General features: G+C 35.7%; 1 protein-coding gene across 1 annotated transcript in view; it reads left to right on the top strand.

Annotated features, from left to right (window-relative positions):
* The window catches only part of LOC122746467 (SH3 domain-binding glutamic acid-rich protein-like), a 68,451-nt gene extending 48,281 nt beyond the window's left edge, over window positions 1-20,170 (top strand). Inside the window, 5 exon segments of the mRNA XM_043992079.1 lie at window positions 3,022-3,093; window positions 4,114-4,206; window positions 8,229-8,303; window positions 8,305-8,352; window positions 19,787-20,170. Of these exon segments, the coding sequence (XP_043848014.1) occupies window positions 3,022-3,093; window positions 4,114-4,206; window positions 8,229-8,303; window positions 8,305-8,352; window positions 19,787-19,852 (354 nt within the window). The 3' untranslated portion in view covers window positions 19,853-20,170.
* The last annotated feature ends 2,354 nt before the right edge of the window (window positions 20,171-22,524 follow it).

Genomic DNA, 22,524 nt, shown 5'->3' with positions numbered 1-22,524 from the left:
AGTATCTGAGGCCGGATTTGAACTCAGGTACTCCTGAGTCCAGGGCCGGTGCTTTAACCACTGCGCCATCTAGCTGCCCCTGTATTGAATTCATTTGTGCAAAAACTTAAAATTTTTCTGTAATCAAAACTTCCCAATTTCTCTTTTGTGATCCTTTCTATCTCTTTGTTTTTGGTTACAACCTCCTTCCCTAGCTATATATCTAAAATGGAATTTCTTCCTTGTTCCTCTAATTTGTTTATGATATAACCTTTCATATCTAGGTCATGTATCCATTTGGAGCTTTTCTTGGTATGTGGAATGAGAGTTGTCTAAACCTGATTTTTTGCTAAAATGCTATCCAGTTTTCCCAGGACTTTTCACATCAAAGAGTGAGTCTGTACCCCAGTATCTAGAATCTTTGGGTTTATCATAAGGAATCAATTTTTAAGATATATGAAAGAAGAAAAGGAACTGAATAACTACATGATTTTTAAAATCATAATTTTTTTATTATTACTATGGAAGAAAGGAAATGGAGAAGACATCAATGATTGCAGACCCTATCTATACCTTACTCTCTCATCTTTGTACAAAGTTTATAGGAATGATTTATACATGAATTAAAGTTCATAAGACATATGAAGAGGGAACAGACAAGTTGTCAAAATATCCTACCATAGAATATAAGGTTTTTAGTCAATTAAAAATTAATTTTTTGATTCAGCAAAGGAAAACAGTCTTACAGCCTTTTCTCTAACAGAGATTTTCTGAAGCATGTGTTAAGTTTGTACAAGATTAATCAATAAATGCAACAACAGAGAAAACTTTATTCAGTAATACTCTATCAACTTAAAAAATTCTATTGAAAAATTTTGTTTTGACACAGTAAACATGATAAGAGTTGGCACAGACCACGAAGGTCATCATAAATATAAGCAAACATTAACTATATCTGACAATTGATCACTCAGTCTTTGGAGTGTTGAAGACTCATAATCTGCTGATAGTTGGCAAAGAGCTGGAGGGGTTGACTAAGGACTGATGTGGATGCTGCTGGGATCAGAGCAAGCAACTTTATTAGGCTTACAGGTTTGAGGATCATGTGACTTCTTGTGCCCTCAGTACCCTTACGTTGGGGCTGACTGGGTGTATAACAGACTTATACCTGAAAGGAAGGCTTTTATTTCAAAGAAAATATATGATAGATAGGAAGAGAAGCTGGATTGTCATGTAATAAAAGTGAAGCATGACAGGTTGTCAGCTATAATGCATCAACAGTACCTTTGTGGTGTCAGTAGAAAGTGAATAAAGCCTATATTATAGCATGTAAGGTGTGAAGCATGAGGTAAGCATGGATGGCTTGTGATCTCTTTTATTGGAGGGAACTTTCAAACTATGAAATCACAGATCCATGTGAATATTTGAGTTTAATGAATTTTTCCCAACCATATCTTTGCTTATTGTTCTAAAATTTTACTTAACAGGGTTTTTAATGGGATTGTCTTGCTTTGTTTCAGATATTACTATTTGTTTAAGAAGTAGATTTGGCTTTGGAAAGAGTTGTCTTTTACTGTTTCTCTCTCTCTCTCTCTCTCTCTGGTGGGGCAATGAGGGTTAAGTGACTTGCCCAGGGTCACACAGCTAGTAAGCATCAAGTGTCTGAAGTCAGATTTGAATTCAGGTCCTCCTGAATCCAGGGCCACTGTTTTATCCACTGCACCACCTAGCTGCCCCCTCTTTCACTGTTTCTCAATAAAATTAAACATAAATACAACACAAGGAACTATGTTAGACTCACAATCAACTGATTGTGCTTCACACATTACTATGTATATTGAATTATTCTAGAGCAATAAAAACCAACTTTTCATTTATGTTATTATCTATTATAAACAATCTAAAATAGCCTCTTCTTTGGCTGAATGTGCACTTTGTACATGACTAACAGAAAAAAATCAAAGAGGAAATGTTTGTTGTATGTGTTTGTCTACCAAAACAACTTTATTATTTTTAGAAACCTTGAACTATTAAGTGGAACTCAGGGTTCCATAGAACACAATTTGAGAAATGATGTTCTAAAACTGAGGATGTTTTTCTTCTCTCTGTTTTAAAAATATATTCACTGTCTTATACTTGAAAATTGTTAAACTAGAGAGAAAAAAATCAATCACAAATTCAATTTATTTTTTTTAAAGCTGTTACCTTGCCAGTGTAATCATCACAATGACAAAATGTATCTTAACTGAGTATCATGTGAAATATTAGATACATCTTTGGACTTAATTGATGAAATTGACTAGTTGTTTCAGAATTAGTTAGAAATTACCTTTCAGTGTTTTCCCCATGTATAAAAAGCATTTTAAAATAAATTATAGGGGGCAGCTAGGTGGTGCAGTGGATAAAGCACCGGCCCTGGATTCAGGAGTACCTGAGTTCAAAACCGGCCTCAGACACTTGACACTTACTAGCTGTGTGACCCTGGGCAAGTCACTTAACCCCCATTGCCCCGCAAAAAAAAAAAAAATAATACTTCACTGCCAGTTTTGTGTTGAGGCTTGTAAGCTAACACAAATATCCTGGGTCGAAGAATACTCAGAAATATGTATTGTGAGTACTAACAATTCTCTTACTCAAATGTTACCAAAGTAGAATAGAGGGAGAGAAGAGAAATGGCTAATTAGGTATATATTTTAATTTATATCCATTATTTCTCAGGTTTGTAGCATATTCACAGGCCTATAAACAGTATGATTTAGTAAAAATAGTTGTAAGTATAGACTGAATTCTAGTCCTGGTTGTCTACTAAGTAGATAGTTGGAGCAAATAATTTTATTCCTGCAACTTTAGTTTCCATATCTACAAAATGTGGATAATAGCTGCCCCCTTATGTATCACCTAGCATTTTTATGATGAAATTAGATATGATGAAAGTTAAAATATTTTGAAAAAATGTCAAATGCTCTATAAATGTAAGGTATTGATATTCCTTTCTAGAGTTTTTCATATTTTCAAGTGTTCTTGGTTTTATCTGTGATACAGGTGGAAGAAACAACTGAGGAAACAGCAACTCTTCTGAATGGTGAACTTGGAGGGGAACAGAATACTACAGAAGTAATGATTTTTTTTTGTATCCTTTTCCCTAAACTTCAACCTGTTTAGAATCTCTTGTCCTGATATTTCTATTTATTCAGTTTAAAAAATTTCTATGGTTGCGATGTTTCTACCAAACATGGTTTCTTGGGTCATATCAGTTTTCCAAAGATTTATCTCCTGCACTATCTTATGATAACCACCTCATTTAAACTCCTGGAATTTCTTTCTTATCCTTGACTCATCTTCTCTAACCTGGTTGATTTGTCATAAGTACAGTAGCTTAATGTAACAGCTAGTTTTCTGTCTATTTGGTAAAGTTTTAGCATCTCCACATATTACCCCAGATAAATATCTGGGCTCTCCTGTTTCCCTACCTCCATCTATACTTCTACCCAAACATTCAGATGGCAACGTGGTCCGGAACTCTGAGGTGCAGGCTTCTATAATCCCCTTTCATGGATTGTGAAACCCTGGGCAAGTTACTTAATCTCTCACTCCCGTAGGCACCTCTGTATAAGTTTCAGAGCAAATGCTGGCCTGCAATGGTAAAGGAATTTTCCTTAAAAAGACTGCCTTGTGCCAATAAAGTTGAAGGTTTGATAATAAAAAATATAGATAATTTCCTGGGACAAAAGAGTACATACTGTACTCTAGACATAAAGATTAATAAGAAAAGACTTAATATTGGCCAGATAGCTTTTTATCCCAGGAAACTTATCAAATTTAATGACCAGTTCCCAGGATTTTCTCTGGCTTAACATGTAAATGAATTCGAGACAAAACAAAAGTAAGTAAAGGAGGAAAGACCCCCTAGCCCACATTTTGGCCTTTGTTCCATATTTCTTTCAGCAGCAAAATTGTATGGCTTTGGTGATATATTTTAGCTGGGAAAAAACTTTGCTGTCACTCTACACATGTAATGAGTAAGAACAGAACATTTCCCACCTTTTTGCTTCCCAAAATGGGTCATGCCCCTATATACAGCATTCTGGTGGTTTAACTAAGTTTAACTGTAATATATATTTCCTCTGTGTTCAGGGAATAGAGAGTGCTGAAGTAAGTGGAGAAAATGAGGGGCAAAAAGAAGACAATGAAGATGCAGACAATGCTCCTGAATCAGAAGTAAAACAGGCAAGTTGGTTTCCCTATCCCCACTTTTAGTTTTCAATTTAAAAATTCATGTTGATATGGGGAAATCAAATAGTTTTTAATCCTCAGGACCTTTTCTTTTTTTTTTGACAAGGACTGTGAATTCTCTCAAATTTGGATGCTGCTAATTCAGAAATTGTGATAAATTCGATCCTCTCAGTTTCTGGGTTAAGTATATAATCCCAGTTCTGACTTGGATCTAAGTATTCTGTTTCATGGTGATATATACCTTATGAGTTTGAAGGCGAACCAGACCTTACTCCTAGAACCTCCCCCTAGGTTTCCCACTTTTTTCGTTGCCCCCACCCCAACGAATACATAAACCTGCAGTTTGGTTTGTATAAAACTTGAGCATAGTCTATAATTATGTTTTTAGTATCATAGGTGAAGAAGCCATGATTAATGATAAGATTTTTGGAAATTATGACGTGAAATTTTGACTAGTTCAGTAGTTATCAACTGCCTATCGAGCTGAGTGGTTGTTGAGATAAGTCTAGAAGTATGTACATGCTTTATTTATTTATTTATTTATTTGCACTGGACATCTAATTTCGTTGTCATGGGGGAATTTCAATGAGATATTATCTTCCTTCTACCAATATAGATTGGTACCTGCTCTGTAATTTTAGTCTTTAGAGTTGTCTGGGGGTACTGAGAAATTAAGTGACTTGTCTAGGGTCACATTATCTCTAAGTATCAGAAGAAAGGTCATTCTGAACTAAGATCAATGAACCACGGTCAAGGTCTGACTCCTAGGACAATTCTCAGTACAATCTGTTATGGCTGCCTCCCTGAACATGTTTTTATATGGTAAAAATGTTGAAACAAACCCTGTTGAAATAAAACCACAGAGTCATATTTTGAGACACAATTATAGCTACTGACAATGTTAGAATTACAAACAGTAGTATGCAGAAGAAAAAAAATGTCTCAGAATGCCATTACTAAGCTAAAAAACATTACAAGGGTCTGAATATTGTGGGAAAAAATGAAATTGATGAGTTTATATATTTCTATCTGATTAGAGAGTATAGAAAGTAGATAGGCACCAATGGTGGGCATCTCATCATTTCCCACACAGCTGCACTTTCTGTATTTCATTTGCTAGGTGGCTCAGTGGATAGAGAACTGGACCTTGAGTCAGGAAGACCCAAGTTCAATCCTAGACTCAAAATACTTACTAGTTGTGTCATCCTGGACAAATCACCAAACTTCTCTTTGCCTCAATTTCCTCACCTCTAAAATGGCAACAATAATAGCACCTACCTTGAAGATCTGTTGTGATGATCAAAAGAGATGATATTTTTGAAAATGTTTAGCATAGTGCCTGGCATGTAAATGCTTATTCTCTTCCCTTCCACCTTCATTTTTCTCCTTCCTTCCTTCTTCTTTCAGGGTCACTTTCCTAGCTTTTTCATTCTCTCCTGCCTTCCTTTTCAGCTTCTTTACATTTCTTTCCAGACTAGACTGTGAGCTCCTTGAGGACAGGGACTATCTTTCCTTTCTTTTCCTTTTCTTTTTTTTGTATCTCTGGAGTATACCACAGGCTGGACACATAATAGGTACTTAATAAATGTTTATTGACTGAGTGGTTTGCAAAGTATCTTGTCATTTAATCATAGGGAGAGTTGCCTAAAGCAATGGGAGGTTAAGCAACTTGCTTAGGGTCTCCCAGTCACTGTGTATTAGAAATGGGACTTGAACTCAAACATTCCTGACTCTAAGACCTACTCCTTAAATAAAAAATAGATGATCTAAATAGGCCAACCTCAAAAGGAAAAACCAGGAATCTTACAAAAAAACCCACTAAAACTAGATGGATCCATAAAATAATTCTACCAAACTTTAAAAGAGCAAATTATTCCTACATAGAAAAGTATACATGGTTTAAAAACATAAGTACAATAGAAAATAAAGTAACACTGTAGTCCGTCACCTCTGTTCAATTCTTCAATATTACAACTCTTTATAGCTGCATTTCTTTCCCCCCTCCCCCTCCCAGTCCCAACATAATTAACATCAACAGGTCTCAATTAACAGGCTGTCCCTTTAATGACCAGATATCAAAATAACTATTAATTAATTCTTCACTGAGAATTACTAGAACTAAGTCTGTCAGTAACTATTTTAACAACAGTACTAGCAGTTAAGGTCCCCAGAAATCCATAGCTGGGATTTCTGAATGATATTATTTATTAGTAAACACATTTAAATTTGATTAAGTATATGATTAAGATTACAACATTTAGTTATGTCCTCAACTATTAAACCTTCTTACATGAGAAAAGCTTCACATAATATGGGGCATGGTTTATTCAAGCTTTTTCTTTTCTAAAACAATAAATATGAAACCAAGGAATGTAAGTCAATGTTCTTATTATGAAAATTTAGAAATGCCTACATAATATTAATAACTTAAATACTAGGATGATTTGATATAAGGAAGGCAATCAATTTTTAGGAGGGTTGATCTTTGACCAGTCCTCTTCTCCCATCCCAGAAGTCCTATTACATTTGTAATTATGAGGCATTAAAAGGCTCTTTATGATATGTGAGAATAACTTTCTCTAATGAAATTAAAGTGATCAATGTTATTGAACAGCAAAAATTACACAAACCTTTTCAGGGTTTTAAATAGCTAAGACCTAGAGGCAGTATTTCAAGGCAGTGCAGATTCAGGAGATTTGTGGAAGAGACCCCTGAAGAGTGGGAGGAGAGGATTTCTTGTGTCAACCAGTGTTAAACAGTTGCATAGTGACCAGTACCTAGCAGTTTAAGAGTTAATTAGTTTGATGCATAATTGAGGTATCAGAGACAAATATAGACATAGAATACCAGTCAATTGAGAGAGGAAGCAGCTTTGAGGCTGATGAGATTACTGAGTTCAATACTTCAAGGATTCATGATTTCCATAAGTTGGGTACTTACTTATACCAATATAAGGAACAGCAACAAAGAATTGGATAATATTGGTTTCCCAGAAAAAATGATGAACAATTCTGGAATGGTAGGTTAGGGGGATTAGAGCTCTAAGATTATGGCTACTGAATCAATAAAGTGATTAAGACTAGAAAGATAATAAGTGAGAAATTGAAAAAAAAATAAGAATAGTGTGTAATTTAAAATTCTAAATGTGGGTTCTAATCTGTACCCCCAGTTTTTGGAGGAAACTGACTAAAATCACTGATAAATGAGTTTAGGTTTTTTAAGGGTTTATTGAAAGATAGAAAAAGAAAGAGAAAGATTGAGAACAGATTTCTTATAGCCTGAAATCCTTGCCTTCCTAAATTCCCCTGTGAAGTTCTCTGCCACCACGTCCATGTCTGGAAGCCAAAGAGGCTGAGCTCTCTTGCCAGCATCCACTTCCTCCTTCCTATTCCCCTCCCAGAAATGGGAGATTCTTCAAGCTGATTGGCTAGTGTCATTCAAATTCATTGGTTCACTGGACCTGAAGGTGGTCAAAGTTCAAAGTTGTTAACTTCTGAGAACAATTACTTTCTTAAGTACCCTTAAGTACCAGCAAGGGAAGTAAGCCAGTAATCCAGTCAGCAGTCAGTCACCTTATCCAATTCAATCAGTTTAAACAAGTTTCCAGGTGGGCCCCTGAGTATCTGCTAAATCTCATCTATCACATTCCATTATCTTGACACAATAGGTTTAGTGGGAGAGGAAAGTGGATAGAATGGTGTAGGTAGAGAGTAGAATTTTGAAATCCTAGCTGACTCTTTGGAAGGGTGAAGGCTATAAGGGTGGCTATGCTGGTTGTTGCTGAAGTGGGGTAAAGAAGTTGGTATTTGGATTTGAGGAGGTTGTGTACTCAGAGTGTTAAAGGTGTCATAAATGTTAATATTAAAGTCTGCAGAGATGATGGCAGAGAAGTTATGTTTGTAAACAATAGTAACAGTACTCTAAAACTTTAAAATATCCAATCTGATAATAATGCAATAATAATTTAATTTTGATGCATATCTGTGAATAATTTTATTATTCTTTGTTTAAATAAGGAGGGTACCATTGAAGAGGAAGAAAAAGAGGAAGCAGAAGAAGAAGAAAAAGAGGAAGCAGAAAAGGAAGAAGAGGCAGAAGATTCTTAATTCTTTTCATGTTTCATTTCTTCAAGTTTTTCAGGTATTTATTTGTGTGCTTGAAAAAAAAAATTCTAGGAATGATTGTGATGAGCCATTGATCTTCAGTTTCCAGTGTCAGAAAACCAGATCTCGACATGAGCCATTTGAATGTGTCTTGGTCTCTTTTCCCAAGACACTGGTTCTAAAATTTGAAAGGTCATATTCCCATACTAATTGAGTTCACTACAGCTTTATATTACCTAATTTCTTTTTTTCACTTTGAAACATTTTATTATAAAAATTTTGACAAATTTTGTATTTATACATGATAACAAGCCTCATCATCTCACATACCCAGTATCTTATACTCTTATCAAAGAGAGATTTTGAAAGAAAATATTCAATAATATGGAAAATGAATAATAGGCATAGTATAAAAATAAAATTTTCAAGGTATTGCACATTTTTGCTCATACAATCTAAGTATTTTCAATCTACAAAGTCACAGAAGCTAATAATTTGAGACTGCTAGACTTTAAGACAATAAAGATAACTAATTGGACCATAAAAGCATTCTACAAAATTAGTCTAAGAGTGCCACTGACTCCACTGTCAATGTTATCTTGTAAAGCTTGCCAAGACTTTGTCACAGTAGGTTAATGAGGCGATAATGAATAGAAAATGTTCTACTGAGTATGAACCAAGTTAAAAATCTTCCAGTGTTCAAAAAGAGACTACCTCATACTTTTCCTTTGTCAGTGTAGTGCCAAACTCCTAAATAAAATCATTGAATTTTTAATTCAATTTCAATGTATAGAGGAATAATTTTTTCATACACCCCTCCCCCTTGAAGGTTATATAAATTACAGCATGAAGGGCTTTTCTACAAATAAAAAAAACAACTTACCATGGTATTTTTGTTATCTAGGCATTCAGGATAATATACTCGAAGTCATAATAATAATGGTAACCATCAGTTATGTACCACTTTAAGATTGGAAAAATATTTTATCTATATTATTTCTTTTTTTCTTTAATGTTATTTTTAAAAATTTGGATAGAATTTTATTTTCCAAAATATATGTAAAAACAAATTTTAACATCAATTTTTTAAAACTTCGTGTTCCAACTTATCTTCCTCTCTCCATTCCCACCCCCACCCACAAGAACTCAAGCAATTCAAAATAATTTATTCATGAGTAGTCTTTTGATCCATGCAGCAATTATGTAACAGAATTGCAATGGGACTTTTTTTTTTAAATACTAGACCTGTGAATTCAAAGGTAAAGCGGTAAGGAAATTCTCTCCAGCCAAAACACATTTGTTCCCCTTCTATAACTTATCATCTTAGAGAGATAATACATTACCTAATTTCAACTGAACTCTCACTGTAACAAGGTAATTCTTTTACTCTTCCCTAACTGAATCCCCATGACATTCCCCATAGCACCTTTCCCCAATTTTATCTTCTCTCCTCAACCTTCCACAATTTCTTCTCTCCCCTTTCACTCAGCAGACCTTGCCTTAAACTATACTGAGAAAAGGATATTTACAGTGAACTTTCTCTTGTCTATCTCAAAATCTCTTATCACCATCTGCCATTTTCTCTTTTGCTCTAATCTTTGAGGTAGAGGCCATCTTTCTCTTTGACAAAGCTTCAACTTGTACCCTTGATCCTATCCATCTTCTGTCTTCTCTGGCAGACTGCTCTTTCTCTTTCTCTCTACCCCCCTTTCCTTCTTCCCTTCTCTTCTCACCTACTCTCCCTTTTCTCCTTTCCTTCTCTTTCTTTGTCTCTGTTTTTCTGTCTCCCTTCCTCCCTCCATCCCTCTCCTTATTTACTTTCACTGCAAACATGCCCAGGCCTTCCTCATCCTTGAAAAAACAAACCTCTACCATTTCTTCCAGCTTTTCTTCTTTCTCTTTCATCCTCTTCTCAGTCAAACTCCTATAGAAATTGTCCACACTCATTGCCTTGACTCCTTTTCATCTTAATTTCTTTTCAACTCTTTGTAGTCTGGTTTTGGATCTCATAACTCAACTGAAATTTACTTTCTCAAAAATTACCAGTGATTTTTTTTTTTGGTGAGGCAATTGGGTTTAAGTGACTTGCCCAGGGTCACACAGCTAGTAATTGTTAAGTATCTGAGTCCGGATTTGAACTCAGGTCCTCCTGAATCCAGGGCTCTATCCACTGAGCCACCTAGCTGCCCCCCAGTGATCTTTTAATTGAGAAATATTATAGCCTTTTTTTCAATGCTCACCTTTCTGGAACTCCCTGAATCCTTTGACACTATTGACCACCTTCTCCATCTGGAGGCTCTCTCCTCTCTGGATTTTTGTGATATTGCTGCCTATTGGTTTTCCTTCCTGAAAAGGAAAGAAATATGACAACTCCTTTTTCATTTTCCTTTGCTGGATCAGCATCAGTATCACATCCTCTAAATTAAGTATATCCAAGGCTCTTTCCAGGACCCTCGGCTCTTTTCTTTCTCTGTCTTTTCTGTGTCTTCTTCAACTCATAGGGATTCAATTCTTTTCTCTATGTAGATGACTCCCAGAGATATCTGTGTCTATATCTATGTCAATGTCAATGTCTATGTCTATGTCTATCTAATCTATATCTATCTATATCTACATATCTACCCCTCATTTCTCTCCCGAGCTACAGCCTCATATTGCCAATTCCTACTGGACATTTCACACTAGATATAATTTCAAACTCAGTACATCCAAAACAGAATACAGTCTTTCCCCTCCAACCCTCGTCTCTCTGGAACTTCCTTATTTCTGTTACAGTCACTACAATGTTTTCAGGATATCATGTTCATTTCTTTATTCTCACTCTCCCCATATAACTAATCAGTTGACAACTATTGTTGATAACCATTCACATCTCTATCATTTGTGCCTTTCTCTCTATTCACAAGATGATCACACTAGTTTAGGCCTTTATCACCTTTCGTCTGGACTATTACAACATCCTCCCAATTACTGTCTTTGCTTGTCTCTACTCATTCCTATCCATCCTCCTCACAGCTACCAAAGTGCTTTTCTCATGGTCTCAACATGTCACTCCCCTACTCAATAAACTCCAGTGGTTATTTATCACCTCTGAGATAAAATATAAACTCTTCTGTTTGTCATTTAGTATTCTTCACCACTTGGCTACATATTACTTTTCCAATTCTTTTACATACAGCTTTAAAACTATGCTAAGACTTTTGGGATACCTCATATGACTCTGATTTATACATATTACAAACTAGCCAAACTGACCTCCTTAATATTCTTCAAGCATGGTATTCTATCTCCCATCACCACGCCTTAGCTCTAGCTGTCTCCCAATCCTAGAATATGCTCCCTCCTCTATTCCACTTCTTAGAATTCCTAGTTTCTTACCTTCCACATCAAGTCTTTCCTGGTTTTCTCACTTGCTAGTAGGGAAGGGAATAAATGTTTCCATAGTGCCTACCATGTACCAGGAACTGTGCTGTTTTTTTTTTTTAAACAAATATTATATTGTTTGATCTTCACAACAATCCTGTGAGTTAGCTGCTGTTACTATCTTCATTTCATAATTGAGGAAACTGAAGCAAATAAAGCTGAAGTGACTTGCCCAGGGTAACACAACTGGTATCTGAGGTTTGATTTAATCTCAGGTCTTCCTAAATCTAGGCCCAGTTCTCCATCTTCTATGCTATCAGATGTTTCTAGTATCTATACTCCAAATTTTCTTATACTTATTTTGTATCCATATTGTTGATACCTAGATAGTAGAAATTTAAAGACCACATTGTAGCTTAGGTGGGAAGTTGGAGGAATATGTGCAATGCTGTAATAGTCTTCAACCAGACCAGACCCTCACCCTTTAGCCTACTACGTAATAAATTACATTATTTATTCTCTTTTAGGACAATCAATGAATATATCTTTATATTTATTCATAAATTAATAAAATAGTAACATCCCAGTAATTAGTAGCTCTGAGACCCACTCCATTTTATTAACTACTGGTTATTCAATAAATTTGAGAAACTTTTTTTTACTATGAACTTTTAGTTATCTCCCTATATATTGAGCCTCACTCTCCTAGGCTTAACTAAACATCCAATACAACAAACAATAAAACAGACATAAGTAATTATTTATAGTTTTAACCTCCTGTGCTAAGGAAAACTATCACCAGGTCCAAAATAACAAGAAGCAGGGGAGATATCCTGTCAGGTGAAGATAAGAGAGACTGAGAGTCATGACTAGCTAAGTTTGAGATGATAGGACCATATTTCTGTGGCCAAACAAAGCCAAAGAGGTCAAGACAAGCCAACAGGCATCTTATTAAGAGCCTGCAGTGTGCTAGACACTGTGCTATGCACCGACAATAAAAAGAAAGGAAAAACATCCCTTGTTTTCAAGGAATTCAACGTCTAATGGGGCAAGGAGGTATAACGCAGAACTGTGTTGCTAAAACCATTTGGATTCCTGAGATTGGAACTGAAGATTGATCATGTGCCTCTTCTTTCTTTCTTTCTTTCTCCCAATGAGGAGTGTCCAGATCTTCCTGAAATGGATCTTAATTTCTTGGGAGGTCATTTACCCTTTATGCTTACCTATGTTTAAAGTCAGCTTTTATGATAAAAATGACTAACCATTTCATTTCTAGCCTAAGAGTGTGATTGCGTGGATACAACAGAAAGAGACAATATTGGACCACCTAAGAACAGAGAGAGTTGTGACATTTTGTTATTCTAGCAAAATACTATCTATCTTTGACTGGGGGCACAGGAGTAAATGAAAGAGAATCATTGATTCATATTTATAACTTTATAGAGCAGAAAGAAAAGAGACTCTTTTGAAAACAAACTTTAAAGATGGGTAAGGAGAAAGGAAAAATAAACTCTCAAGGGAAGATAGATTCATTGCCCTTTGAGAAAAGGAAGTGGGAGAGAGGAATCAATTGCTCCAATCTCAGGAGCAATAAAGCCCTGACTAGTGACTTTTATTTGGTCATAGAGCTCCGATCCTAGAGTCCTGACCTTTTACTCTTCATGTATCCCAGTCTCTCAGTCCTTATCGCTGTTGCTCATGATCCTAGACAATGCACCTCCTTGCCCCACTTCCTTTAACATGGGTGGGACTAATTTATGTGTCAAAGTCCTGCCCAAACTATGCTAAACACATACCTACATTCCATTGAAAATGGATTTTCATAATGATTCTAAGACACTGAAAGATCTTGACATTATTTCTAAGTCATCAACTATGAATTAAATTATATTCTTTAGAGTTTTAGCATTGAAATGATTTTTGACCACTTTATCATATTTTGGAAAACTACATTTGTATATGTATATTTCTATATACACACATGGCTCTGGAAGTAGAGAATCTGTATTTCAGATCCTACTTCTGATGCCTACCACCTCCATAACCTTGGGAAAAACACAGCCTTACTGGACTGTGCTTTCCTCATCTGTAAAATGAGGGGAGCTTTACTAGCTGGACTGTGAGTACCGTGGAGCTTTACTCCTATAATCTATAACCCTGATTCTGGACTTTATTAGAAAGCAAAGAGTTTAGTTATTCATGGTAAGCTCATGCCACTTTGTGGTTTTAAACAGCCCTTTCCCTTAAAATGAAAAATGATCACTCCCATTGTTTACAAAGGAAGATAGTTCCTGTAGTAATATAATGTATCATTGGCACAATGGAGAGAGAAGTCAGGGTACATTGTGTTCAAGTCCTGTCTCAGTTGCTGACCTGGATTGGCAGAAAGGATTCCTTCACCAGAAACTTCCTACATTGATGAAGTCACAGGTCTCAACAGAAAAAAAAAATGAGTTGCCAATTTTTAAAAGTTGTCCTTCATATCAGATGTAATTAATATTGATGACCTGAAGAAATATATAAGCACCACCAGTTATAGTCCATCTTGTATCCTCCTGATGTCAGCGACTCTGCTGCTTGTTACCTAGAACTTTTATCTCTATTACGTTGGTTCTAGTGATCATGTATGGGCCATATAAGACCTCCATTTAAGAGAAATGTAATAGCAGTTATATGTTTTTGACAACAGAAGGAATGCCACTTCTACTTTGTTAGTCCAACAGTTAATAAACAAACATTTTGCATTGTGCTAGGCTCTGGATGTAGTCTAAAGACAAAAAAAATGCAAGTCCTTGCCCTCAAGGAGTCTATATTTCATTGGAAGAAACATGTATACATATTAAATTGAAGCTCATTGCAAATAGATATAATTTTATTCTTTGTACTTATATCCCCAGTGCCTAGTATAGTATCTAATACATAGTAGGTGACTAATAAATACTTGTTTATTTGATTAACATAAGTATACGCAAAATAAATACATGATAATTCAAAATAGGTCAGCAAATGTTTCATGTAGAAGGTCATACTTGAGCTAAATTTTAAAGGAAACTCAGGATAAGAAGAGGTAGAAGTGAGAACAGAACATATTCTAGGCATGGGGGTCAGCCTGTGCAAAGGCAGAGTTGGGACATGGAATGCTATGGATGAGGAATAGAAAGAAGGTCAGTTTGGTTGGAGTATAGATTGTGTGAAGGGCAATAAAGTAAAATGCCAAACAAAGGAATTTATATTTGATCCTAGAACTATTAGGCAGCCATGATAGTTTATTGATCAGGGGAATGATATAGTAAGACCTATACTTTCAGGAATATCACTTTGGCATTTGGGTTGAGAAAGGTGGGATTTAAGGAAATCAATTAGTTTTCTTATCATCAATTAGGTGATGATAAGAAAACAAGGATTAAGGATCATGCAATAGGTCTGCAAAAAATATAGGCTGAATTAAGTGAAGATAAGGAAGAGCAAAGATAAAACCCAAAATACTGGTGATTAAGCTTGAGAAATTATGCTAATAAATACTGTCATTACCAATCTGCTAATTGGAACTTATTTGGAACTGGTAACTAAACTCTTTGAAACCTTTTTGGAAACTCTGTGATGTCTTGTGAATGCCACAACTCCATTTTGAAAAACATTGCCTTAGAGATCTTCTATAATTTGTAGAAATATTGGAAATGTTGGTGCCTATCTTGTAGATTGTTATTAAGATAAGAATATATTTTAAATATTTTTGGAGGGTAGAGGTGAGGCAAAAGCAACATTATATATAACCCAGTACAAGAGTTTCATTTTATAGATAGCTTCCCTGTGTCTCAGTTTACCTAAGTGATTTGCTCAAGGTCTTACAGCTAGTTACTGTCAGAACTGAAAATAGAATCCTTATCTTACATGCTATTTCTTAAACTGAAATTGCTCCCTACATCAAAACCAATTTCTGGGAAAATGGAAGTTGACAATTGACCTGAAAAAATTAACTCAGAAAAAGTTCCATCACTTGAACGATGATAAAACAAAAAGTAACTGTATGTTTTCTTTCCCCTCTTAATAATAATAATATGCAAAAAAATCAATAAGTTCATAAAACATCATTTAAATCTCCTTAACAAGATATTTTCATTTTATAAAATTGACATTTCTTTAAAAATATTTATGTAAAATGAGATTTTTAACACTCATTGTAATAATTCATTAAATATTAAATAATATAGCCTAAACATAAATTTTATTTTTGCTAAATGCTTTTATAGCCTAATCCAGGAGAAGATAAAATCTAGTCTGAGGGTCATATTTGGCTCTCTAAACCAGTTGGCATACCTTTGATCATACCTGTATCAATAAAAAATTTTGAGATCTCACCTCTGACACATACTTATTTATATACTATACTCATATGTAATATACATTATAAAATATAGCTAAATAGGAATTAAGATGAAAAAATGAAATGAAGTTTTTCAAAGCAATTTTTATTTATTATTTAAAATCCCTTTTTGCTATCACTAAATCATTCTTTTCACTAAAACAGTATTTTTAGTGATGGCAATGTTATTGAATGTTTTGTTATTTTTGAGAATCTTGTTTTAATATATATGACACAGTAATTTATCACAATATATTGTAAAGGCTAAAATTCTAGCCAGTCTGTCTAAAATATCTAATGAGTGGTCGCCAATAAATTATAAGCTTTAGCAAGAGTTAGACTTTTAAGCATTTATTAAGGAGAATAAGAATTTGGTAAAGAGAGAAGGAAAGACCTAGATTCATGTATCTATTAAAGGGAGAGTGCATTTCTAGCTCCCTTCTCCCCGGGAGTCCTCAGGAAAAAAGAGCGAGTCAGAGTGCCAGCTCCCCCTTCTTCCTCCCACAAGCAAAAGTCACTTCCTGATGCCAAAGAAAAGACACATGGTCTTGCCCTCAGAGACCTTCACCTCATGGCGGAGCTTTTCTACAGTAAGTCTCCAGCAGGTGGTGTCATTCCAATCGTTACAATATCAAAAGTAAAAGAAGGACTGAGGATAAGACTGTTAATTTCTTTATTTTGTGAAACTTCCATTCTTTCCTCAGGATACATTGAATGACATACATGATGTGTGGCTATCTGATGCAATGAACAGAATGAAAGAATAAGTAAACAATATGTATGTTAAATAGTAACAAAATGTAATTTCTTATTTTTAAAATTTTTATGAACATTTAGTTTTCCAAAATGCATACAGACATCAATCATACCTTGCTCCTGGCATATCTTGTTAGTCAGTAGCTCCTGTTTTTCTGTAGAAAAGCCCTGAGGATGGGAAGCGCAGTGTGTGGGATAGTATTCCACTTAGTTAAGGACACCAGGTTAGAATTCTAGGCTAAAAAAGAATGATTGATTGAAATGAGCCTCTTTGATTGGTTATGTCAATTATCATATGAAATACTGAAGTAAGCATATATCAGTAACCATGGTGGAACACTGGATTTAGGGTTATAAGCTTATAAGCTTTTCCTGGCCTTGTTATATGTTTCTGTCTTTAATTCACTCATAAATAACAAGGCAACCATAATTCCTCAGATTTTTTTTCTTTTGAAAATTATGCTTTCCACTCACAATCTTGAAGTTTTTCCTCTGTACAATTTTTGCATATATCTCATTATTGCTTAGATTCCAAATTATTTTCTTTAGTCTCATAGAATTTTGTAGGAATGTTTTTATTGGATTTGGGGTCCTGAGATGTCCAAGCTAGATCTAGAGCAGGGGTTCTAATCCTTGTATTTCAGCAGAATAGGTTTTCTTTGTAACCCTATGCATTTTTAGTGCATTAAAAACATTATTCTGAGAAGGGATTCAAAGGCTTCATCAGGCTTCTGAAGGGGTTCATGATACAAAAATGTTTAAGAACCTCTGTGTTCAAGTATTATCTTCCTCTTTTATAGGGAGTATCTAAATTTGTCCTAATAGTCCACAACTGGTTGCATTGGGGAGTTAATTTTTCTGACAAGTCTTTGAAAAAACATGTCCTGAGTCTTTCTTTAGCTGTGGCACTGGATGACTGGCTACATTAGAGACTATCCTTGAGGGCATCTTATTTGTATACTCAGACATTAACACTTTTTTTTTTTGGTGGGGCAGTGAGGGTTAAGTGACTTGCCCAGGGTCACACAGCTTGTAAGTGTCAAGTGTCTGAGGCCAGATATGAACTCAGGTTCTCCTGAATCCAGGGCTGGTGCTTTATCTACTGTGCCACCTTGCTGCCCCAATTAACACTTTCCATTTTCGTTTCTTGTATCTGTAGGATCTCTAGACTCACTCAGCAACCATATTTGTTGGCAATTTTTGAAGAACTGGGAGAAAGTCATCTTAGAGGATTGAGATCTGTTTAGGAGATGAACACTCAATATCTCACTTTTTTTTTTTTTACCTCCATAGGGCAAACCTGTTCTCTGGTTACCTGCAGAGCTGTGGATACTAAAATCTGTCTCCTATGACTTTCCAACTTAATTTACTGCTTTTTTTATATCTTGATATCCATCCCAGTTAGAGATAGTCTTTTGGAATAATTTTCCCAGTCATAGTTCTCTTCTTCTCAGGTTCTTCCATTGTTGTATCCTGTTTAGCATTTACACCCTTTGAACCTGGTCCCAATTTACCTTTACAGCCTTATTACACATTCCTTTCTTTCATATACTCTTCAGTCCAACCACGATGACGTTAATACTGTTCTTTATTTACTATCTCACATTTCTGTCTTTGCACTGGCTATCCCCATGCCTTTAATATGTTCCTGTCTAATGTTCCTTTCTCATGTCCACCTCTTAGAAAGTTTAAGTCAGCCCAAATTTCTACATGAAGCTTTTCCTAATCGCTGTGGCTGGTAGTAGTTTCTTCCTCCCCAAATTATCCTCTAGCTATTTTGTTTATACTTGCAAAATAATATGCAAACTCCCAGGGGTTAATGAGGTGGTTCCTTATGGAAAAGAAATTTTAAACTTCGGTTGTTCAAGATTTAGGGACAAGAGAGTATGAGACCTTGTGGGTGGAGAGAGCAAGAAATTGAGTGAGAACAATACTTGCTCTTAGGCATTGAGAACATGTAGATGAGGGGCAGCTTAGTGGCTTTAGTGGATAAAGCACTGGCCTTGGATTCAGGAGGACCTGAGTTCAAATCTGGCCTCAGACACTTACTAGCTGTGTGACCCTGGGCAAGTCACTTAACCCCCATTGCCCGCAAAAAAAAAAACACCCAAAACAAAACCCTTAAAAATAAAAAAGCTACAGAGAACATGTAGATGTAGTACCAGCAAACATAGCTATACTGAGAGATCTCATAATCTCCACAATTAGGATCACCAACTCCCTACTCCCAGGAAACTCTCATTAGTCTGTCAAGGCTTGTAGAAGGTGCTAAATTCCTAGAGGGCATATAGCCTATTTCACTTTTGTTTTTGTATCTTTACACCTAGCACAGTCTCTGTCATAGATTAGGTGACTAATAAATGCCTACTGATGGATTGTCATCTTCCACAAACTCACTGGACTCCTTTCACTTGGCTTCACTGCTCTAGGGTCTATACACATGCTACATTACCTTCTTGTCCATTGTTACCACCTCTGACTTTTATATTGCCACCTCTTACATCTGTCACTATATCACTCGGTCTGGGTCTGTCCTTACTGCTGCTACAACTTCCCAGCCCTTGGAGAGAGGGAGTGATGGAGGAAGGATAGAGGAGACAACTGCTGTCATATTTACTGATGCAGCTATAGCTCACCAGTGAGAGCAGCTTCTATCAGAAAATGGTAGTGGTGGGAGCAAGAAGATTCCTTCTCCATATTTTCTTCCTGTGTCCCCAAAGATCATATTCAGAAACCTGTGGGGTACATACCTCTCCCCGTTCGGAGACTACTGCTCTAGTGTGGTGCTTACTGAAAGCAGATATAATTAGATATAATTCTAGGCCAATTTTTAATATGAAAAATTTAATTCTTCTCCCTTGTACTTGGGTGAATGTTAGTTCACAGCACAGAAGAAAATTGTAATGCATGTGAAATAATCAAGACTAATAAATATTCAAACAGTATTCTAAAAGTATCATTCTCCCTAAATGTTTTCCTTTCCCTTTAGGAAGTGAAGTACAAGCCATGCCACAAGGTTTCATCAATATTGCCCCAGCAAAATGAGATGGCCTGAGGTTTAGAAACATTTCTTAACATATCAGTACTACACTGAGGAGTTGCTGTGCTATTTATGTGGGTAGATGTATATTGTTTATATATGAAAGGAAATATGGGTAAATAAACATAAATTTATGGTTGGTTCAAATAGATATGTTTGCTTGAATGAGTACACTTTAACAGTCCCCTGAAAAATTTATTCCAAGCTATGGAACTAGCTCAAATTCAGCCCAAGAGATGTTCCCTGTACATGTGTCTTATGCTGCTTCTGTCAGAACAATTTTGAATATGTTATAGTGTACAATGTTCTAAATAAAAGCTTTTGATGTAAAATCATGCCTTTGTCCAGAGAAGCCTCATTTCTTTATTTACTTTCTTTTTCTTTTTCTTATTCTTTTTTTTTTGGTGAGGCAGTTGGGGTTAAGTGACTTGCTCAAGTCCCCACAGCTAGTAAGTGTCAAATGTCTGAGACCAGATTTGAACTCATGTCCTCCTGAATCCAGGACTAGTGCTCTATCCACTGCGCCACCTAGCTGCCCCATCATTTCCTTATTTACAATCTCAATTGCTAGTACTTTAGTTTACACATTGTGTAACCATACATGGGCTAATATTTTCCATAGATAGTGTGTTGTTTTTAAGTTTTTATTTGATATTGTTTTGTAGATATTTAATATCTTTATAATAACTATTTTAATCCTTTATAAATGACTGTTAGTGGTGATTTCTACATGTATGTGTGGTAGAAAAGAGATGTTTTCTATATGAAGTATAGTGTCTTCTATATGAAGATCTATTGTTTTACCATGCTAGCTATAGATGGTACGAGTTTTTTTTTCTTTTAAAAATACACATATTGGGGCAGCTAGTTGGCACAGCGGATAGAGCACTGGCCTTGGATTCAGGAGGACCTGAGTTCAAATCCGGCCTCAGACACTTAACACTTACTAGCTGTGTGACCTTGGGCAAGTCACTTAACCCCAATTGCCTCATCAAAAAAAAATACACATATCTTGACATCACAATTTTTTAAGGGAAAAAATAAAAACTTTGGCCCCTTTTCTCATGAACCCACTTTGAACCCATCATATCTAATCTGTGACCAAGACCTATTGATTTGACCTTTATAACATCTCTCAAATATGTCCCATTTTCTCCTCTGACACTACCACCACACTGGTACAGGCTTTCATTGCCTCACACTTGGACTACTTCAAGGGCCTGCTGATGGATCTATCTGATTCAAATCTCTCCCACTCCAACTCATCCTTTAGTCTGCCACTAACGTGATTTTCCTAAAGCACAGTTCTGAAGACATGACATCCCTATTCCTTAAATTCTAGTAGCTCCCTATTACCTACAAGGTTAAATATGAAATTCTCTATTTAACATCCAAAACCCTTTATAACTTAGCCCCTCCTACATTTACAATCTTCTTGTACCTCACTTTATGCCATATATTCTTTTTTTTTGTATTTTATTTATTTTTTCCGTTACATGTAAAGATAGTTCTCAACTTTTGTTTATACAAGCTTTCCAATTTCAGATTTTTCTCCCTCCCTCTCCTCCCTCCCCCCTCCCCTAGACAGCAGGTAATCTGCCATATATTCTTTAGTTCAGTGATACTGGCCTCTGCTGTTCCACAAACAAGACACTATCTCTTGGTTCCAGACATTTTCTCTGCCTGTCTCCTCCTATGCTTGGAATGTTCCCCTTCTTCATGTCTGCTTACTGGTTTCCTTGGCTTCCTTTAATTCCCAACTAAAATCTTATCTACCAAAGGAAACCTTTCCCAATCCTTCTTAATTCTGGTGCTTTCCTGCTTTAAATTATTTCCTATTTTTTTAAAAATATAGCCATTTTTATGTTTGCTCATTGGCAAATCTAATAGCCTTTCCCAATCATTTAGCCTTTGACACTGTCAATCTTCCTCTTCTTCAAACTCTCTTCTTTCTATATTGAATTTGTTTGTTTGTTTTTTTGCAGGGCAATGGGGGTTAAGTGACTTGCCCAGGGTCACACAGCTAGTAAGTGTCAAGTGTCTGAGGCCAGATTTGAACTCAGGTACTCCTGAATCCAGGGCCGGTGCTTTATCCACTGTGCCACCTAGCTGCTCCCTCTATATTGAATTTGAAGATGTTTCTGAGACATTTAGTTTGAGATGTTTAATAGGCATTTGGTGATGTGAAACTGGAGGTCTGGAGGGAGGTTAGAGAAGAATAAGTAAATCTGAAAATCATCAACATGGAGATGATAATTCAATCCATGAGAGTTGATGAGATCACCAAGTGCAGTAATTTAGAGGACGAAAAGAAGAAGATCCAGGACAGAGCACTGGGGGATACCCATGGTTAGTGGGCAAAACATAGAGAAAGATCCAGTAACGAAGACTGAAAAAGAATTGTCAGACAACAAGGAAGAGAGCCAGATTCATGTTTTCACAGAATAGTGGTAGTATTTTTATTTCTCTGTTCAGAGTAGAGCTATGGAATGTGGAATTTATCATCTGAACCTGTTCAGCTTAATGACATCAGATAACTAGCTAATTGTTGGAGCTAATCCTTATTTTGCTGAAAAAAATTGTCAATTAATCTTTGAATCGAAATTTCCTCAAATTATATTTTATTTCTAATAGTTTTTCACTCTTCTTTTTAAAAATGGACCTGTAAAAAATAAACTGCTAAATGT

Source organism: Dromiciops gliroides, chromosome 3 (genome assembly GCF_019393635.1).
Source record: "Dromiciops gliroides isolate mDroGli1 chromosome 3, mDroGli1.pri, whole genome shotgun sequence".
Taxonomy (NCBI): Eukaryota; Metazoa; Chordata; class Mammalia; order Microbiotheria; family Microbiotheriidae; genus Dromiciops; species Dromiciops gliroides.
This window is presented reverse-complemented; position numbering and strand designations above follow the sequence as displayed.